We start from the raw sequence: 21,575 nt of genomic DNA, 5'->3' as shown, positions 1-21,575 counted from the left end.
TCTTGCTATACATTTTCCTCGATAGGCACAAAAACGACGGCTTTGCCCAATTTTACTCTAAGGTGGTTGACATGAAACACTGGATGTACACTAACATTCGAAGGAAGAGCCAGTTTATAGGCAACTTGGCTAATTTTCTTTGTGACCAAGAATGGAACACAATATCTAGCTAAAAGCTTCCCCGTTCGCATGGTCTTGGAGTCCTTGGGTATCTTCAGATAGACCCATTGTCCCACCTCTAGAGTCATGGGAGATCTCTTTTGATTAGCATAAGTAGTGACTTGATCACAAGCCGTTCTTATACTATCCTTAGCCAATTCGAGCATTTCTTGCATGTCATCCAAGAAATTGGTGTTCCTTGACTTTCTCTAAGCCAATAGCAATTGGGGATTTAGGCTCAAATCCATACATCAGGATGAACAGGCTAAATCCGGTAGCAGAATGCTTGCTACTATTATAGGCAAACTCTAATTGTGGAAGATACCTTTTCCAATTAGACTGCCTGTGAGAGACATAGGCTCTCAACATGTCCTCTAACTTCTGATTCATCCTCTCAGATTGTCCGTTGGACTCAGGATGGTCAGAAGACGACATACTCAACTTCGTCTGAAGATGAGCAAACACATCTCGCCAAAATTCATCAAGTGAACTTAGTATCTCGGTCACTGACGATATCCTTTGGCAAACCACACAACTTTTAAAGTTGATCGACAAATAAAAGCGCCAACTCATGGCTTTTTATCGTCGACTTTGTTGGTATAAATTTCGCCTTTTTTGTAAGTCTATTGACCACAACCCAAATGGCGTCATTGCCCCGACTACTATTTGGCAAGCCAACGATGAAGTCCATGGAAATATTTTGCCACTTGGCGTCTAAGATTTCCTATGGATGCAGCAGGCCAACTTTCCTAAGGCGCTCTGCCTTATTGATCTGACACTAAGTGCATCTCTTCACATAGCTCTCTATGTAAGAGTGTATCCTTGGCCAATAGAAATATCGCTTGACCAAAGTTAAAGCTCTCTGGATGCTTGGGTGCCCAGTGCTAGGAACATCGTGGCATTCGAACAAAATCCTTCGTCGAACCTCATCGATTTCCGGCACACAGACTTTTTCATTTTTGAACAATAGTCCACCTTTAATGGAATATTGTCGCTATCTCGTCTCTCTAGCACGACTCACTTGGGTCTCCGGACCACCCAAGCCTGTATGTGAGTCATGCCCCACTTCGACCTCGTTCCATATCTTGCCAAAATAGCTATCAGAACGACATAGTCCTCGGAGAGAGAGACAGAAATCCGTCGAGATTTCAGCCATAGACAAGGCATTAACCTCAAGAATCCTGCTGAGTGCATCGGCAACTCGATTGCGGCCCATCACCATCCTCAACTCATCCTACAAAATTTTCGTCAAGGCTCTGAGTTTGGGTATTCAACCACTTCTAGAGAGCATCATACATGGGACACAGACAGGTTTTCTTAAGGAGCGTAGTATCCTTGACAACATCTTCACTTCTGGGAGGCATCTGCCCTCGCACACCTCCGTGGTGAGGATCTGGTGATACTTCTTCTCGATTTTGAGAAGGCCTACGATAAGAGTTGACTGGGACTTTTTGGAGAGCACTCTACGCAGGATGGGCTTCTCAGATGCATGGATCAGAGGTATGTCAGCTCTTTACAGACGGGCACACAGTAAGGTACTTTTGTCAGGTGGTAGAGGAGATCGTTTCATGCTCATATGTTCGGTCAGATAGGGCTGCCCTCTTGCCCCCTTCCTTTTTTTGTTCTATGCTAAGGCGATAGCAGATTTTTGGTTTCATAGCAGGTTGGTCTACGTGGCTTAGCGCTCCCTATTTGGGGAGATGAGCTAATGGATGCTGAGTTTGCAGCCGACTCAGCCTTGTACTTGGAGGGCTAGGAGGCCAACCTTCACAAGTGTGAGCAGGCTCTTGAGACCTTTTGTTGTGCATCAGTCTCGGTTCGTAGTGCTCCTACGCCTGATTGGCTGCCTGGTGAGGGCTTCAGATGGATTCCCCGAGGGACTGTAGTTCGATACTTGGGTTGTCGGGTTGGCTTGGACTTGTCTCTTGAGCAACAGGTTGCTCCCCTTCTCCTGTCCATCAGGAGGAAGTTGTTACATTGGAGTTCCACACAACTTTCTCTGGCAGACAGAGTTGTAGTAGCCAACCAGGTGTTGTTGGCTACTATGTGGTACATCACTTCTTGTTGGATCTTTTTGAGTTCTTGCATCAGCTAGGTAGAGAGGCTGATCAGGAACTTCCTTTGGTCAGGGCGTGACACTCAGATAGCCCGGGCCAAAGTGGCCTGGCAGGTCATCATTCTTCCTTGTTCTTAGGGAGGGATGGGGATCATAGACCCAGCACAGTAGAGTAGTGTCCTTATGGGGAAGTTTGTTGTCAGAGGATTACTTCCAGGGGAGGAGCCCTGGAAGGAGTTTTTGCTTCAACGGCTTAGTGCTAGAGTACCTCAGGCTGGAGGCCCTTGGCGACCTCCGACCGGATGGATTTTCACAGAGATGCGCAGAGTTGGCCTGAGCAGGAGACTGGAGGACCGTTTCGCTGTGAGTCTGCTCCGTTCCTGGGAGCAGCCGCATCAACCTACTTGCAGAGAGGAGCGCCTGAGACAGCCCCTCGTTTGGAACCCCATGGTTAGCACTCAGAGAGGCCACTTGGTTGGTAGTACGCCTCATGTTTCTTGGGGTCCCATGGCAGAGGGTCTAGCACTCACTTTAGGTGATTGACTACAGTTTTCAGGCTTATCAGAGGAGCTTCAGAGCATCCAGCTACTACAGGGCATGAGAGGGGTGCAGAGCATGTGTCAGGACATCACAGAGGCAATACCAGCTGAGTGGCTCACACATCTTGAGTCAGCAGCGCCCAGATGGATGGGGGCCTTCACACGACTGGAGGTTCTCATCGTAGTTCGGGCTTGCTCAGAGACTGTATTCTCCTTGTTTTTCGAGCTACAGGGTGAGGGTCGCTTACACCGAGTTTCAGTAGAGGCCCCACAGGTGGCAGAGTGCTGTTTTCAGAGGATCCGAGTCGTGGGCACCTGTGGGAGGAGTTGTGTCATAGATCGACCCTGTAGCTCTTGAGACTGGCCACTGGAGGCTGTGGGCTTGGGAGTGCTGTCCACTGGCACGAGTGTAGTGGGATCCTGGAGAGTGGTTTTGGAGGGACCCTTTCTTCTCAGTTGACCATCCAGGTGTCCCCAGCTGCTTGGTCCCTCTCACGGGCCCGGCGCTTCAGTTTCAGCTATCCTCCACCAGCAGGATGATAGTGATGCAGGGGGGTCGACTTACACTCCAGCCTGCTACAGAGATTATTCCAAAGGAGTGGTGCAGTGAGAGAGAGTAGTCTTGGGAGCTCATCTGCGGCGTGATACTCTGGTTCATCTGGCGGGCCCGTTGCTTCTGCATCTTTGAGGCTGGCCCTGTACCACCAACAGAGACTGTTCGAGACCTCTGGCTAGAGCTGATGCATACTCTCAGAGGACAGTTCGAGAGACTCCAGGGCAGCTTCGACCGCATGCGGGAGCGTAGAGAGGCTTTCCTTCGACTCTGGCGCCTTTGGCCTTTCTTGAATCTTCACCATGGTCCAGGGTGTGCTGAGGTGGCACTACCGTCCACCTATGTGGCTCTTCCCTCCTCCCATCTCTTGATTTAGCCTCACTGTACATATGTTGTTTTTCATTGGGAGAGTCTCCCCCTTATGATTGTTGTAGCCCTCTCTAGTAGAGGTGGTTGTAGTCCCATGAGCAGTTTCATTAACTATTAGAAAGATCTTTTTCAAAAAAAAAAAAAAAAGAGAGAATGAAAAGAGATGCACGACACACGAGACGTGGAGTGGTGGAGCTCCACCCCAAGAGAGCACTGGCCCCGAACCTTGGCGCCCCTATTATTATTTCTTTATATTGCTTCCAATTAGTAGATCACCTGTGACTCTGCTCTGCACCTATATGTGGTAGAGTGCCAGAGAAGAAGTCACAACTTGTATTTAAAGGCCCCCAAGGCCATCCAAAAGAAGTGCAATGAAAAGCATCTATTCTAAAAGCCATTGGCCTGCAAAAGCTCAAGGCTAATTCTGCAAAAATCAATGAGTGTTGCTCACGGACTCGGCCTCCAAAAGCTCAGGGCCAATTCTGCAAAAATCAGCCAGTGCTGCTCCGTACAAGTTGCCAGGTGGCACTGCCAGCGTGATTTAGGGGAGTAGTTGTACAGCCTGCCACGTATCATTTTTTACGCAATGGCAATGTGTGTAGGTGCTGCTTTATTTAATCCCGTAGGCATTTGGGAACCATCGGACGAGGTCCCATAAGTTGGTGGGAACTCTTAGGCCACTCAGCAAGACTTTGCAAGTTGGTAAAACTTCTTATGCTGCTTCTTCTCTTAAGGTTTAGGCCCCTCGGCCGGGATTTGCAAGTCGGCTAGGGCTAGGCTCGGAGAGCCCTAACTCGCTGGGTCTTCAATGACTTGTAGCATAACCGTGAAATGTTTCAGACCCGAAATGTTTCACCCCGAAACGTGGCGTTTCACCCCGAAATGTTTCACTCTAGGCTAAGGCCTCACTGAAACGTTTGACTGAAACACCAATTTTGTGTATATATAGAGTTATGTATCGACAAAATAGGTGTTCATAGTGCAATGAGTAGAAACGCATGCTATGTTAACCTTGAAATAGCATATACATAATAAACAAATAACTATTTAATGGCCAAATTCTCTAAAGGAAAATTTTTATTTCAGGCGTTTCACTCCAGGCATTTCACCTTGCAGGTGAAACGTTTCGGCCGTTTCACCCGTTTCGCGTTTCACGTCTGTTGAAACGCGTTTCACGGTTACGTTGATGGCTTGACACATCAGTAGTTTGTGACAACTGCATTTAGTGGTGTCATAGAGAACTTGGCCAAGGGCCACAGAGTTCGTATCAAGTACAGGTTCATCAAACTGTTTATGGACGAAATAGGGTGTTATAGATCAAGAGCGGATCATTTGTGGAAGCTACGGCTATACTTTCAGAGGCTTGACGAAGGAGGTCAACTAAACCCCAAGAAGTGTAAGTTAGCACAGCCTCCAACGTCATTATTAGGCCATGTGGTGTCACAGAATGGAATTGAAGCAGATCCGGAAAAAGTTAAGACTCTAGTTCTTATGGAGCCTCTCTCCAGTGCTCAAGGTTTGGCATCGTTTGTGCATAAAGTGAAGTATCTATCAAGGTTTTTTTGTATGTTGTCCTAGTATGTATACCCTCAGCTTGCAAGCAGCAAAGTGCAAGTGGAGATTACAGGTATATATGTGCCCACAGCCACTTATGCAGGTTGTGAAACCTTATAGGAGATTGAACACTTTTTGAGCACAGGTCAATGTCCAGAATGGTTGTCTAAGCTACAGAAACGGAGAATAGTACAGAAGGCTTGCAAATTTACACTGATAGGGGAGCATCTAATGACCTTGGACGAGATGAAGTACTGCGGAGAGTGCTTTACAAAGAAGAAATCGGCATGGTGTTGCAACAGTGTCATGAAGAAAGTGGGCATCAAGGTAAAGATTAGGTTTTGTTTTGAATTTTAAGAGCAGGTTTTTGGTGGCCTTCGGTAGTACATGATGTACACTATTGGTGCAAAACCTGCCACGAATGCCAAACTATGGGTGAGAGGAAGCTAGTAGCCGAGTCACAAGGGGCTATCATCGCCCAAAATTCCTTTGAAAAGTGGGGTTTGAATGCCATTGGTCCACTCCCGAAGTCGACAAGTGGGAAGAAATACATTTTAATAGCCATTGACTACCTTACCAGGTGGGTAGAAGCAAAGGCAGTTAAGGAAGTAAATGCTCATGTTGTGGCTCAGTTTGTTTTTGATAACATTTGCTATCGTTTGGGAGTACTGTGGGTGGGAAGAAATATATTTTAATAGCCATTGACTACCTTACCAGGTGGGTAGAAGCGAAGGTAGTTAAGGAAGTAAATGCTCATGTCGTGGCTCAGTTTGTTTTTGATAACATTTGCTATCGTTTGGGAGTACCGTGGGTGCCTGTTTCCGATAGAGGACACGGACTTAGAAGCAAGCTTATGAAGGCTTTGGTGGAGAAACTGGTCATTCAACATTGATTCTCTTCACCCTATCATCCTCAATGCAATGGTCTGGTAGAAAGTGCAAATGGACAGATCATAAAGACGCTGACGAAGTATGTTTATAAGCAGAAAACAGAGTGGGAAGCGAATCTCGAGAAATGTGTATGGACGTACAGGACGTCCTACAAAGTGGCTGCTGATTTTACTCCATTCGAGTTGTTCTATGGAATGGAGGCAGTGTTGCTAGTACATAAACAACGAAGTGCTTTGAAAGGGATGTGGCGAGTCAATGCCACGCAGCATGAACTTTTGCAAGATTGAATTTTCAATCTTGAAGCTTTGCAGATGAACAGGGAGGCAGCAGCGGACTATTATGTAAAGTAGCGGAAAAAACGAATTGCTAAGTTTAACCAAAGCTTGCCAGACAAAAGGATAGAAGAAGGAGATCTCGTGATGAAATACGAGAGCTACTTGGATTTTACTTTCCAAAAGAAGTTCAAGAAGAAGTGGACAGGTCCGTACAGGGTGCAGAAAGCTTTTTCAAAGTGGACCTATCAAGTGATGAGAGTGAATGGTAAGCTACTTAGAAACAGGGTGTCACAAAGTGATGACGTGGCGGACAGCAGAAACCCTAATTTCTGCCAGAAACCCTAATTTTTGAAAATCGCGGAGTTTTTTTTTTTTTTTTGTGGGAAATTTTGAGCAACGCAAATCTCAGCTTTTTGCTATGATTTGGGCGAAAGAGACAGAAAAAGAGAACTTGCTTTTTACTGACTCATTGAGAGAGAGAGAGAATCTGCTTTTGCTTTCAAGCTTTTGGGGCTCTGCTTTTGGGCATCCCTTGTAATCTTTAAATTAGTGGTGAGGGCCTCACTTCTCAGAGCATCTGGACGCAGAGTCTGAGAGTGAAACCCTAACCGCTCTCTTGTACTTCGATGATTGATTAATACAAAAATACCGAAAGGGGCGCTAGTATTTGGGGCCAATATCTCTAGGCACGGAACTCCGCCGGGCCAGTGCAAATCTATTGTGATCTGTGAATTGTTTGAAGTGGTTATTTGGTGCTATCGTGATTGATTCTTGACTTGGAGTGTCCAAGTCTGTTACAGTGGTATCAGAGCACGACCGATTTCTCTTCTACGAGAAATCCAATCCCCAATTTTTTTTTTCCGCGGCACCTATGGCTTCAGGCAATGATCAGTCGACTCCCTCTGCATCTGGAGATGCGAGCAGGGATCACAAGGAAGATTCCGGCACGGAGTATGGCCCGCCTAGGCCTACTCAGGCGGAGCAGCAAGAGATGGAGCGTCGTCAATTGATTGGCGATGCAACAAAGATGATGCTCAATTTTGCCAAGGACCCGAAGATGGCAAAATATATGAACCAGACCTCTTTGGAAGAGGTACAGACGGAGTGGCAGAGAACCACAACACCACTCCCGAAACCCTCTCTCAAGAAACCTTTCGCCTCCAAGAAATATACGGAGAAGGAACTGGAGAACGTGGTTGATGCACAGATTGCTCAGCTTTTCGACGTGCAAAAGAAGGACAAAAAGCACGGCAAAAAGCAGAAAAAGGCACTGACTTCCTGGGATATTTGGGTCGTCGGTCGACATTCGACAAGGCAAAGAAACTGAAGAAGCGCGTCAAGTTTGAAGGCTTACCCAGTTCTTCTTCTTCTTCTTTTGACAGTTATTCTAGCTCTTCAAACTCGAGCGAAGAAGATAGAAAAAGCAAAAAGCGAAGCAAGAAACAACGCTTCGGAAAGGGAAAGAAAAAGGCAAGGAAGTCTAAGTCTCGCCCAGTGAGTGACACTTCTACAGAGGACTCGTCTACGGACAGTTGAGACTCTGACAACGGAAACTTTTATGCGAAGAAGAAGAATTTTTACAAAGCCAACCAGCATGACTTTCTCGAAGATAAAAGCAAGAAAGTCCGAGAGTTTAAGGAAGGTGGCCAAGCACTTAAGTTTGATACTTTTTCGGGATACTCTGATGCTTCGAAGGCTTTGTCTTTTATACAGCAGTTTGACATCGCTTTTGCGGGAGGACGCTATTCAGAGCACTCCAAGATTCGGAGAGCTGCCTCTTATTTTAAGGGGAATGCTCGCACTTGGTGGTCCACGCTTCTATTAAGCAAGACTGTGCCAGTTACATGGCTGAAATTCAAGAGGCTTTTTATTTCTTCTTGGTTGACTCAAGAGTTTGAGCGAGATATACGAGCTGCTTGGAACCATCTCCGGATGACCAAGAGCGATACAGTGAATTCTTACTGTGAAAGATTCTGGAACTCTTTTCTACCCGCCTCTTCATTCAAGAAGATCTCGTTCAGAGAACAGATTGAGCGGTTTACCTTGGGTCTACCTACAGAGATCCGAGATCACTGCTTGGAACAGAAGTCAGCTTCTATTCAGGAGTTGATGAGTCATGCGAAGCGGAGCTTTGCCATTCACTCTGGTAGTCTGACCCACCCCACAGATGAGGCCATGACACAACGAGCCGAACAGACTTTTGGGAATGAAAGTAGAAAGAAAAAAGAGCAACCTAGAGAAAAAGGATGCACACCCAAGCTTACTCCTGAGGAGAGAGCTCGCTTCATCTAAGAGGGGAAGTACTTTGGATGCGGGGAACATGGACATATCTCGGCGAAGTGCCCTAAAAAGGCACAGAAAGAACAGAATGATAAAGACGACGACAGGCCTGAGAGTTGGAGAGTAGCTGAGGAACGTGGCAGAAAAGGCAGATAGAAAAGCAGAACTGGTACCACATGGCGTGGGACTTGCACCGAATCTAATGAATGAAAGTACAAACTTTACCGCTTTTGGGGCAAAGTGAAGGATCACGAAGCTCTTTTGAAGGAGTCAAGGCCAACTTCTTTTCACTTGGAATTGGCGGCTCGATTTGGAAATTACGCCCGATAGCCTGACGCCACAGGCGAAGGTAGTTCGACTGGCACCCGCATGGGATGTTGCCATTACACCGAGCATTGGCAAACTTCGTTTGCAATGACAGGGGTGTTCAGGGCACGTGAGTGACGTTCTACTCGGGATCCCTTGGTACCACAAGAACTACGCCGTGGTTGACTACCGGACCGAGAAAGCGACTTTGATAAATGAAGGGCTTAGAGATTGTACTTGATGAACTTCAGTTTCTTACTCATTCTTTTGGGAGATAACTGAACGATGGATAAAGGTTGAATATGTTTTGACCTGATCAAAAGAACGCCAAGATTTTTCTCCAGGCTCATGCCGATTGCTTTTCAGAGGGCCTGAAGATCAAACCATTGATCTGATACCTGGAAGCACGCCACTGAATCGGCCACCTTACCGTGTAAGCCGAGTACAGAATGAAAAGATTATGAACCCAGTGAAAGACCTCTTGGAAAAGGGTCTTGTCCATCCTAGTACTTCACAGTATTGCTCTCCAGTGTTGTTGGTTTTGAAGAAAGACGGATCTTGGAGAATGTGCATCGATTATAGCACTCTCAACGAAATCACCATCAAGAACAGATTTTCGATTCCTAGGATCGATGATATACTCGACAGGTTACAGGGATCCTTATGCTTTAGCAGGATTGACTTGAAGAGTGGATATCTTCAGATCAGGATAGCGCCAGGAGATGTCTACAAGACAGCTTGTCGGACAGGTTGTTGGATTTTTCGAGAGTACAGGCTATTTGTTGGCACTTTCTTTGACGACATCATTGTTTTCTCCAAGAATGAGGCAGAACACAGAGATCATCTGCTTCAAGTCTTTCGGGCATTACGAGATCACACGTTAGTGATTAATGCAAAGAAAAGTGAATTTTTCCTACTAGAGATACACTTTTTGGGACACATTGTGTCAGCAGTAGGAGTGCAAATGGACCCGGCCAAGATAGAGACTATCCGTGATTGGCCTGATTTGAGGAATGTCCATGAAGTTAGAAGCTTCTTGGGACTGTGTTCGTACTACAGGCGGTTCATACGAAAGTTTGCAGAGGTTGCTCCCCTTTGCATATCTTGACACAGAAAGGAGTACCTTTCTCGCGGGGATCCACAGAGGTGACTGCCTTTTAGACCTTGAAAGAGAAATTGACTACAGGACCTGTTTTGACTTTGCCGGACTTGCAGGAGTCATTTGAAGTATATTGTGATGCTTGTGGTCGTAGTCTGGGTGCGGTCTTGATGCAAGAAGGCTATGTCATAGCTTATGAGAGCCGATTGTTCTCTAGGCCGGAGATGACAACACAGATATATGAGAGAGATTTTGGCGGTTATCCATGCTCTTACTCAGTGGCGGCATTACCTACTCGGAGCGGATTTTACTATCTTTACAGACCATCAGAGTTTACGCTACTTCTTGTCACAGAAGCAGCTTTCGGAAAAGCAGATGCGGTGGGCGAATATCTTGTCACAGTTTCACTTCCAGATTGTCCACGTGCAGGGACAAAAGAATGTGGTGGCAGATGCTTTGTTTCGGAAGCCGTTGGTTCTGGCTATTTCCGCGATACATCATAGGAGCTTCGAGGATATGGTTGATCAATATGCCACAGGCACAGATTTTGCAGATATTTTCACACGTATACGGGATGGGGAGACAGTAGCTGGATACTCCCTTCGGGAAGGCTACTTGATGAAAAAAAGACTATGTTGTGCATTACACAACCGTTCAGAAAACGAGGAGATCCTTGTTCCTGAAGAGATTTTGGCACATAACGATACGAAGAAAGGTAAAGTCCGAAGGCGGTTCTTGGTTAAGTTCAAGAACTGTCTTGCATTTGATGCGAAGTGGATGGTGGAGGAGGACCTAGCAGATACTCCTTGGATTGTGAAACTTTACCTCGATGTTTTGGTTTAGTATAGTCTACTCCAAACGGAACCCAGAAATTCAACTTGGCCGAAGATCTGGTGCAGTGGGATGCACAAGAGGAGAGTTACTCCGCTCCTTTGTCAACAGATGCCTTGATTTTGATACTAGAGTCACTGATGTCTCTTTGAGCTTCAGGGATGCTGAGAGCTGACAGTATTCTGTTGTATGACCCTCTGCTTTTGGGCATCCCTTGTAATCTTTAAATTAGTGGTGAGGGCCTTACTTCTCAGAGCATCTGGACGCAGAGTCTGAGAATGAAACCCTAACCGCTCTCTTGTACTTTGATGATTGATTAATACAAAAAGAAATACCGAAAGGGGCGCCAGTCTTTGGGGCCGATATCTCTAGGCATGGAACTCCGCCGGGCCAGTGCAAATCTATTGTGATCTGTGAATTGTTTGAAGTGGTTATTTGGTGCTGTCGTGATTGATTCTTGACTTGGAGTGTCCAAGTCTGTTACACAGGGTGAACGGGGTGCGGCTTAAGCTGTACTTCGACAGGGGTTTGGTACCTGATGTAAATCAGATTGTAGCCAGGGGGGTTGGGCAACCCACGTGAGGCTCGAGAGCGGTGAACATGCAACGATTGTACCTACTGTACATATGGTTGTGTTTTTTTCAGTATGCTTGAGTGCTAACAAAGTGTTGCACGTATCAAGTTCAATAAAGTTGCTTTTGGTTGAGCTTGAATGTTCAACAGGGGGTGGGCAATGATGGTGCAAGCAAAGTCAGTTGGAGCTAGAAGTGGTGCCAAGTAGTACTAAGGGTGCACACAGGTGTTGGGTAAAGAGTTTAAGCTGGTATGCAAGGCATGGGCAGGCAAGTGCTAGAGGAAATGCATGTATAATGTGGTTTTTGGGCAGGAAAGACCAATTGGGAAGGCAGGTCCAAGCGTCCGAAGTGTTGCTCTACTACTCAGGAATGTAGTGTTCAGAGTGCTCTAGAAGCCGGTCCAGACAGCTCCTCAAAGGGAGCCACAGTGTGAAAGATATTGAATTTTAAAGTTAGAAAGCTTTACAAATCCTCGACGAGAAAGGCAGATGGGGACAGATGGCCAAGCCTGGTTTTAGCAGGTGACTGTGAAGCACTCGAGTTGCGGACCATGTTGGTCCTTTCAGATTGAGAATCTGAATGTTTGTCGGGGGCCAGTTCTGGGGCAACTTACCCTCATTGGGAAGCGTGCTTGCCGAGAGATTTGGGGCCTTGACCAAGTTCTAGAATGTCATGTGCACGGAATTGACTGCTTGTCAAATGGAATCGCGAGGGCCGAGATATTGCAGTTAAAAGTTGGGACCAAAAGACATGGGAAGGTTGCCGAATGATTTTTTTAGTTTTTTGCGGCCTTGAAAGGCGGGCCCAAGAAGATCAAAATGTGGCGGGGATAGTGTGGACGGTAGCTGCGAACCGGGTCTACCGGCAATGCTTGACAGCTCGGCAGCTTGATCACTGAGCAGTAAATGGCAAGGTTGGGAAGGAGGGCCAAAAAAAACGAAGTTTCAACACCTTTGTGATGTTTTTTAAGAGGTTTTTTTAGGACCTTGGGGTTAAGGAGCTTTTATAGCTACCACATGGCAATGCAGTTAACCCACATGGGCAGTTAACAGTGCTGGGTCCGCATATTTAAGTGCTGGGTCCGGACTATATATCATACAACGTGCGCCTCATATGTGTGCCTCCTTGGGAGCTCCCTAGCAATGGCATCCATGGGTGGCCCTGCGTGCAGTGGGTGATGGTGTGGTGGCACGCTGTAGGCGTTTGGAGGTGCCCGACGGACACAAACATGATGATGATGTGGCAGTCCAGCAAGGTGGGGTTCCCGTGGGCCCAATGGACGCCCATTCCTTTATTGAGAAAGGCTTGTACCCAAGAAGGGTTGTCACGGTGCCGTGACTACCAACATGGGCTCAAATAAGGAAAGAGAGAGAGAGAGAGAGAGAGAGAGAGAGAGAGAGAGAGAGAGAGAGAGAGAGAGAGAGAGAGAGGTGATGAGGTGTCGGCAACCCATCAAATGTGCTAAAAGGGTGTACCCCCAAGTGGATCAAAGGAGTCCCCCATTCGAAAAAGGAGGGCAAGGAGAACCCACTTTTTTTGTTTTTTTTGTAAATGAAGCCTCCCTATAAGAGGGCTTTTCAAAGCTTTGTAGGGGGCTTTTTTGCCAAAGAGGTTTTGGAAGCAAGAAAAGGACCTTTTGCTCTGTGTAAGCTAGTGTAAGCTTTTGCAAGCAGAAGCTCGACTTTTCTCCCCTTCTCAGTGTCGATTCCCCGCTCCCCCCCCTCTTCTCTTGCTTGTGTACTTTGCCTGAGTTGACGGTTGTGGTGTGGTTGAGTGCAACCCCGAACCGAGGTCCGTGTATGTAAAATGAGAGAGAGAGAGAGAGAGAGAGAGAGAGAGAGAGAGAGAGAGAGAGAGAGAGAGAGGTGATGAGGTGTCGGCAACCCATCAAATGTGCTAAAAGGGTGTACCCCCAAGTGGATCAAAGGAGTCCCCCATTCGAAAAAGGAGGGCAAGGAGAACCCACTTTTTTTGTTTTTTTTGTAAATGAAGCCTCCCTATAAGAGGGCTTTTCAAAGCTTTGTAGGGGGCTTTTTTGCCAAAGAGGTTTTGGAAGCAAGAAAAGGACCTTTTGCTCTGTGTAAGCTAGTGTAAGCTTTTGCAAGCAGAAGCTCGACTTTTCTCCCCTTCTCAGTGTCGATTCCCCGCTCCCCCCCCTCTTCTCTTGCTTGTGTACTTTGCCTGAGTTGACGGTTGTGGTGTGGTTGAGTGCAACCCCGAACCGAGGTCCGTGTATGTAAAATGAGAGAGAGAGAGAGAGAGAGAGAGAGAGAGAGAGAGAGAGAGAGAGAGAGAGAGAGAGAGAGAGAGAGAGAGAGAGAGACCGGGCGTCGTGCATGGTCAGGCAAAGTGATCCAAATCCTCTGATGCAGCCTCCGCCGATGCTATGTAGTCCTCCGTAGTCGTGGGTGTCTGGATCTTCCTAGCTCAGTCGCTTGGTCGATCAGTGTGCCTCTGGTGTGAGACGACGAGCTTTGCTGTGGTAGTAACTCCTCCGGGTGTCCAGTGGCAGCTCTAAAGAAATCTGTGATCTGTCTTTGGGACTGGCTAGCCTCTCCTCTCATCAGGCTCTCTCTCTGTGTCTGCGTAGCGCGAGCAAAAGCAAACCCAAGCATCTCTGATCGTGGTATTGCATGACTCTGGAGAATGGTCCAAAGCCCTCTCTGAACAAGCAATGGAAGCGGCCTTGTATCTCGTAGTAGACGGGGCAGTGGCATGTGTAGTGCAACTCTGTCTCAGGCTCGATGTCACACAGGGGGCATGTCCTGGCCTCTACTGGTACTCCGCTGTATCTCCCAGTCTCGATCCGCAGCTGGTGTGAAGATGTATGTATCTGGCCGATAGCACATCGTATCCCATGAGACAAGTGGGTGTCCATGTATCTGGGCCTCGTCACAAAACCATCAACCGTAAGCTGGAGGAGATGCTCTCTGTAGAAAGCCATCTTCGTGCCCAGCTCCTGTGCTGGCTGTATCCATGTCCTCCTGGTGTCTAGCTGAGAGAGAGAGAGAGAGAGAGAGAGAGAGAGAGAGAGAGAGAGAGAGAGAGAGAGAGAGAGAGAGAGAGAGAGAGAGAGAGAGAGAGAGAGAGAGATTGCCTGGCATAGGAGGATCTCTGACTCAGAGTTTGGCAAAGACAACCTTTCTAGAGAGAGATTCTGTGATTGGTTGGCCATTGCATCCAAACGCTACCCTAAAATATCACATTGAATAGTTAACCCTAAATTTTATTGATTGTGGTAGATCAAATAGGCTTGTTTGTTTGCTGGATTCAAGTTTTGGATTAGAATCATGGTGAAAGCTTGTTATTATTACCTCTTGTTGTGTGAAGGTCTGGTGAAGAATTTGCCAAAATTACTGTACAGAAACTAGTACAGAACTTGCTGATTGAGGTTTACTATCACATTAATTGAAAATTTGGGTAGGAGCTGTCGTCAGAATGTTTCACGTTCTACCATCTTTTGATATGCCTTGTGTTCTTGTTCAGGTGTCAAATGCCTACCTGCCTCCTTGTATAAAACATGGATGTTGAGGCTACACAAATTGAAGTTGGTGTTGGTAGCTCAAAAGAAAAATTGGAGCCTTTGCTAAGTAAATCTGAAGTTTCAGATGAAGGAGAGGCGGTAAAAGCAGATGATCAACCTCCACCTTTGCCGTATTATCCAGGATTTGGTTTTGTCAGTGAGCCGAGACCCTATCGTGATATTGCTGCCACAGTCATCTTTGTCATCTTTGTTCTTGCCAGTGTCGCATGGGGTATATTCTGCGTTGTAAATCACAATGAAGACTGTGGACTTGTGGATTCTGCAATGTACAATAGCTCATCCGGATTGTGCTACAGCTACTCTGGGTATTCAAGTGACACAGCCAGGATTGAACAGTTAATTGAGTTCAGGTCTATAAGCAGCTGGCCGAGAGTTTCTAAATTTAGCAGGAGTAAGGGATTTCTCAGTTCACTTGAGCTTGGCTGGACTCGGGCGCTATCACAAACAAGATTTGAAGGATCTTTTTCTGCAACTTCATTTGTGACGGTTTTGGTTGGGACACTTGTGCTGACATTGGTTCTGAGTGTCCCATTCATATTCGGGTTTTTGTGGCTCTTGAAGACTTTTGCCAAACAACTTGTTTATGCTTGCCTTCCATTTTTCATTCTTATACCTGTATTCTTGAATGTGTTTTGGTTCGTAGCCTGTATAATGAGTAGCGAGTGTCAGGAATCATTCAGCCTTGCGGGACGGATAGCACTTTTCATCTTTGTCTTCATATTATGTGGAATTTTTGCATGGATTATATACTCAAATTGGGATCGTGTTGAGCTCACTATCAAGATAATGCAAACATCAGCTCAGGCCCTTTTTAGCAATTGGATGCTCTTGCTCGTCTTACCTAGCCTTTCGCTACTACTACTAATATACATAGCTCCTTTTGTTGTCTTCTTGATATATGCATACATGAATGGTGAAATAGTTGGGACCTCAGGCTCATATTGTCAAGGAGAGGCTGCTACAGATTGCTGCTCATGGTCGGTCGACAAGTGGGTTCCAGTATATTACATTCTGACGATCTTCACCCTACTCTGGTCCATATTGTTGATGACAGAAGCCCAGGTTTATGTTCTTAGCAGCACAATTGCACAGTGGTATTTTACTGTGTCTGGGTCGAAAGTTACTGGAAGTATCCGACAAGCCTTGAAGTAAGATAGTTTCTTCAAATACCTGCTCTTGCAAAAGAACTTAATGAAGGTTGTTAGCACATTTTTGTCATGGAAAATTGACTGGCACATTTTTAATCTTGCAACGCCATGTGAAATTGCAGGCATGCGTTTGGCCCCTCATTTGGCACTGTGACCTTTTCAGGACTTGTCGTTGCTTTTGTGCGTATGATTCGAGCAGCCGTCGATAGTTCACAAAATGCACAAGGTCCACAAGGCTGCTTTATTGCTATGCTACGCTGCTGTGTCAATTTTGCTCTAATATCCATTGAGTTTCTTAATAAATTTACTATCAACTTTGCGGCCATCACTGGGGAAAACTATTGTAATTCTGCCAAATTAGCATATGACCTTCTCAAACGCAACCTGCTATCACCTGTTCTTGTGGAGGTGATCTCAACACGACTCCTTGGAGGGATGGTCTTCGTGCTTTCAGTCGTCTATGCAGTTGTGGTAAGCTCTAATTTTTCCTTGCAAAAGACAATTCTTTTTTTTATTGTTTAGTGAAATTTATAATTGCGTGATGGCTGATGGTCCCTACATCGTTCCACTCTATTGATTGAATCTGTTTGAGTAAGGATTTACAGATCCAATGAATTTTTACAGTAGAGAAAGAGCAGCTTGTAATGCTCTTTGGGCAGGCCTAGGTTCTATAATTATGATGCTGTTTTAAAAGCTGGAGACTAACAGATCCCCTCAGTTACCAGAAGAAAGAAATGAAATGTTATATTAACGTCTTCAAAAGGCCATAATGACCTATGAGACCCGAAAGTTACAAAGTGGTGGATCTGATACAAAGTCAGAGTAACAAAATAACCTAATAACCTACCAACAGTACAAAACAAAGATATATACTATGGGGTCCTAAGCTGGTCGCTGTGAGCCAAGCAATAGACTAAGCAAAAAATGGGCGGCTTGTTGGGATAGCTGAATCACAAGAGATCTATCATCGGTCGTTGGCGAATCTCATCAATTCCTCCATGGTTAGTAGTCTGACCGGGCGTCTTGCATGCCTGGCCAGCGTGCTCCGAATTTTCTGTCGTAGCCTCTGTCGATGCTTGTTTGGTATTAACCATAACAGACAGAGAAGCCGAGAAGGCTTCAGTTCCAAAATGAATGCTTGTTAATGCTGATTGAAGGCACTACAAATGGATTTGAATTTTTTTGAATTCAATTAATGATTGTGAATACATGAATCATGACAATTTATGGACAATTACAGGGGCTCACTATGAGTTTGATGCTCTCTATTATGAGTTTGATGTTCACTATAGTGGCTCAAATGGCTTAGTTTGAACAGTTGCATCCAAAGTATGCTGTCCATGGGACTAAATGGATTTGGGTGAATCATCACACTCAAAGCTGAATTATAGCTGCAATTAGACTTATTCAAACCCACTCAAGGTGTCTGTAGCTAGCTTAATCACTATGAGACTCATTGCCACCACATTACAAAAGTGCATGATTGCTTGTGATCATACAGTGTATGTGTCTTAATGTGTGTGCTGTTTCTTTTTCTTCAATCTTTTGATTGCTATTAGCAATCAAGGATGAGTGCTTTGATTTTAGAGGGGAGTATGTGACAGCTTTTAGGGTTAGGGGTTCTGCATCCAGGCCAAGACGAAACCGATCATCACGTGCATCTGGTTGGTCAAAGATACTCTCTCTCTCTCTGGAAAGGTGGTCCATGCTAACCTCTTAAGTTTGAGCCAGAATCTTCCCAATATGTGCCTTGATTCTCTCTCTAGATTCTTTTCTCTTCAGACTCCAGAGACTGCTGATTCTCTCTCTCTAAACTTGACATTTTCTCTCCTAGGACATTTTCAGTCTCTAGAATCTGCTCATTTTCATTCCCTAGAAAATTTTCCAGATTCTCTCTCTAAAAGAGTTTTGCGTTCTTCTTCTTCTTCTCTCTCTCTCTCTCTCTCTCTCTCTCTCTCTCTCTCTCATCTCGTATGTCAGTGTCTGGTTTACTATGAGAAACGAGCCCGTTTTCATTGTCTATTCAGAGAGGGCTTTGGACTATTGGCTAGTAGAGTCATGAGATATCAGGATCAAAGATGCCTTGGGTTGTTTTCGTTAGAGCAGAGACTCGGCAGTCAGATGAACAAGCTTCGTCGCAGACTTCAGAGTCCACCTACACCAGAGGTATATTGACTGATAGAGCCATTGAGCTTGGGAGCGCTAGATAGCCACGTCTATGAGGGTCACCATGACATCGACGGAGGCTCCATCAGAGGATCAAAACTATTCTAGCACGACATGGAGACGTCCAATACGACTATTTACAGAGGCGGATATTTGAACCTCGTATTGAACGGTGTATCGGCCTCGCGGACAGCTGGACCCATGACGGGGCCACTGTGGAAAACATTGGTGGTCCATGGATTTGCAATAGAGCAGTTAGCGCTAAATCAGCCCTAGCGTTTTGCTCTAGATCAGCACCAGCGATTTCAGATTTGGATCAGCCCTAGTGTTTTTTCTCTACAGCAGCAGATCAGCCGTGACTTGTCAGAGATGTACTTTGGAGCATGAGTCGTTGAGGCACTGTTTCTGGGTTTGTTCATACGTGCAGCCAGAATGGATGGCAGTTTGTTGTTTGTTGATTAGAGCGGGCATCCATGATGGGTTTGTGACGTGGGGACAGTTGCATGGCTTTTGCAATTTCCCGGGTCACACACCTTCTTTCAGGGCTTGCTGACAGATCCGGTCTTCCTGCTTACTCCCTTAGGATATAGGCCAGGTACTCTACAGATGATCCCAGATGCAGGTCATGAGTTGGATTTTTGACACCGAGACGTAGTTTTCACCACGATATGCAGCATCTTGCTTTGGACCATGTGGAAGGCTCGTTATGCCCACGTTCTGGGCTCCCTGTCCTCCCCTATGTCCACCATTTTGACAACCATTTGGAGAGAGCTGCTGCATACTCTTTGTAGTCAGTGGGATTCTTCAGTAGGCTTCTCCAAGGCAGCGGAGCAACATCAATGCGTCTTTCTTCATAGATGGGCGAGATCGTCAGTTCTTTTCCGTCGAGATCATGGCCACATCACATGACATTATGCATCCTCACAGTGGTTCCTTTTACATTCATCATATAGGCCGCCTTGTGTATGTATAGTTCACACCTAACTTTTGTACTTCCTCTGGGTGATAGGCCATTGTGTATCTCTAGAGGTCTCTCATGTATACAAAATACAATCCCTTTTCTTGGAGAGAGAGAGAGAGAGAGAGAGAGAGAGAGAGAGAGAGAGAGAGAGAGAGAGAGAGAGAGAGAGAGAGAGAGAGAGAGAGAGAGAGAGAGAGAGAGAGAGAGAGAGAGAGAGAGTTCTTGTAGGTCAAATATGACCTATGGGACCAAGAAAAAACATACACGTGGTGATCTCTTTAAGAGAGAGTACATGGGGGGAATCACTAATTGTGGATACAACAAAATCGTGACATATGTCACTTAGGTTGCTTAGGAAGAGAGGTTAAGGTGGGTGGCTTGCCGCCTCGGTAGATGGCCCATTTGTCTATCGCTTGTGCTTCTCGCACCTTTTGGAGTTCTTGCTTCTTTACTTTGAGTTGGGGGGGGGGGGGGGGGGGGTTTAAGGCTTCGCTTATCCAAAGTATGGTGCCCTTGAGGAGTCGTGCTTATTGTAGAAGCGCCGTGCCTATGTAGTCTTGAAGACAAGGATGCCTTGGTTGGTGCGATTGTCACGATGAACCTTCTCGGTTGTGTTGGGATTGAACTTGGTTGGTTGAAGGTCTTGGTTGAGAGCTTGACTAGTGTCGATGTGTAGTCATTGTCCTCCCCTCACCAAGCAGAGGGCAAGCCGCCGATGCAAACAAAGAGTGCTAGTCCTTCCTGTTAGCGGCGTTCTGCATGCACTCTTTTGCCAATCTTGGCACCCAAGTCCACGAAGCAACCGCTGATGTCCCCCATGCTTGTGGTGAGGGTTTGCTTGATTTCCTTTGCTCTGGCTAGGAGGTGGTTGTCGTCGGCTCGTTTTTGTGACTCCAAGGAGGAGAGACGCTTTTCTAGGGCAGCAAGGCGCTCCTTGAGCTCCGTGTTCTCGTCTTTGAGTTCTCGGATTTAATCTTGAAAGAGGACTTGTAGGGTGAATCCTAGGCATGGGGTTAGCCGCTATTTCATGAAGCATACAGTGCATGCATGACCCATAGAGGATGCATAGACCACATTAAATTAGCCCATAACTTTTGGAGACTCTCTCAAGCCACACACTATATGCAAGTTGCTACCTCCACCTCACCGCATGGACCACCTCAAGCCTCCTTCTCTTGCTATGTATAGGCCCTACCTGCATTGCAATTATCATTTGCACCTTCATTGAGATTTCTTGTTTGCTAACTTGTGATTTTGTCATCATGCTAATCATCTATGAACGGCACTAACACTTATCCACTAACATCCCATTTTGTGGTATCAAAGCTTAATGATGGCTAATACCATTTCTTAGCCTTATTAATCCTAGGCATGTTTTCTTTCTCTGCTAGATAGTGATGCTCTCCTCCCTTTTATCACTTGCTCGGAATCATACTAGTGTTTTTCCCTAGTTTTTCAAATATCCCAAGGGTCATCCCTTTTTGAATGATTGCCAACCAATTTTAGCAAAAGAAAAAGCTTAAAGTAAGCCCTTCCAAAATTGGTTGAGGCAAGTTGATGGTGGGCTAAGGAAAGTTGAAGGCTTTTTTTTTTCAACGCGCTACAAGGGTGGCTGCTTGATCTCATGTTTCAAGCCTCACAACTCACCCTCTTTGTTTTGCAAAGCCTCATGTCTCAAGCCCTGTAGCTCAATTTGCTTGTTTGAAATCTCCGCAATTCCATCTTCGACCAATGTAGCTACTCGTCATCATTTCGGCTACCCTCGGCTCTCAGCAATTTCTCAGCCCATGCTGCCCTCAACCACCTCAATACCCTTGGCCACCTGTATTGTTGCAAGTGCACAACCGCTTTTGCAATTTGCATACAATAGTGTGTAGCTCCTCTTGCAAATTGCAAAGAGCTCATGGCATGTGGAGAACACTCATGATGTGGTCATCAATCGAAGTTGGCAAACTTTTACTGTGTTAGTGTTAGCTCAATTCCACACACAACTTTACATAATTTGCCAATTTGGTGCCATCAATAGAATAAACTTCAGCTGCCGCTTGGGAGTTGCCTCATCAAGTAGATAGCACTTGCAAAGTGCAAAGTTTTCAAGCTCAACCCTTTTGCTCTACAAAGTGTTGCCATCAAGCCAAAGCTTGCTCGTCTGCTGCCAAGAACATCAATCAATTTTTCTTCATAGTCGATTTTTTGACAAACCCTTTTTAATGATTTTATTTTAAGGTTATAGAGAATTGAAATATTCTCTACTGTGCTTGTTTTTCCTT

General features: G+C 45.8%; 1 protein-coding gene across 2 annotated transcripts in view; it reads left to right on the top strand.

The window, feature by feature from the left end:
• LOC147454350 (Plasma-membrane choline transporter family protein) overlaps positions 1 to 21,575 on the top strand; it is a 77,740-nt gene that overhangs the window by 37,046 nt on the left and 19,119 nt on the right. For both annotated transcript variants that reach the window (XM_086516342.1, XM_086516343.1), the window contains exons 2-3: positions 14,973 to 16,178; positions 16,301 to 16,649. In XM_086516342.1, the coding sequence (XP_086372468.1) occupies positions 15,007 to 16,178; positions 16,301 to 16,649 (1,521 nt within the window). In that variant the 5' untranslated portion in view covers positions 14,973 to 15,006. The remainder of the gene's footprint in view (positions 1 to 14,972; positions 16,179 to 16,300; positions 16,650 to 21,575) is intronic.

This window comes from Adiantum capillus-veneris, chromosome 7 (genome assembly GCF_014529385.1).
Source record: "Adiantum capillus-veneris isolate H3 chromosome 7, ASM1452938v2, whole genome shotgun sequence".
In the NCBI taxonomy this organism is placed as follows: domain Eukaryota; kingdom Viridiplantae; phylum Streptophyta; class Polypodiopsida; order Polypodiales; family Pteridaceae; genus Adiantum; species Adiantum capillus-veneris.
Note: the sequence above shows the minus strand (reverse complement) of the source record. Positions and strands in the feature narration are given on the sequence as shown.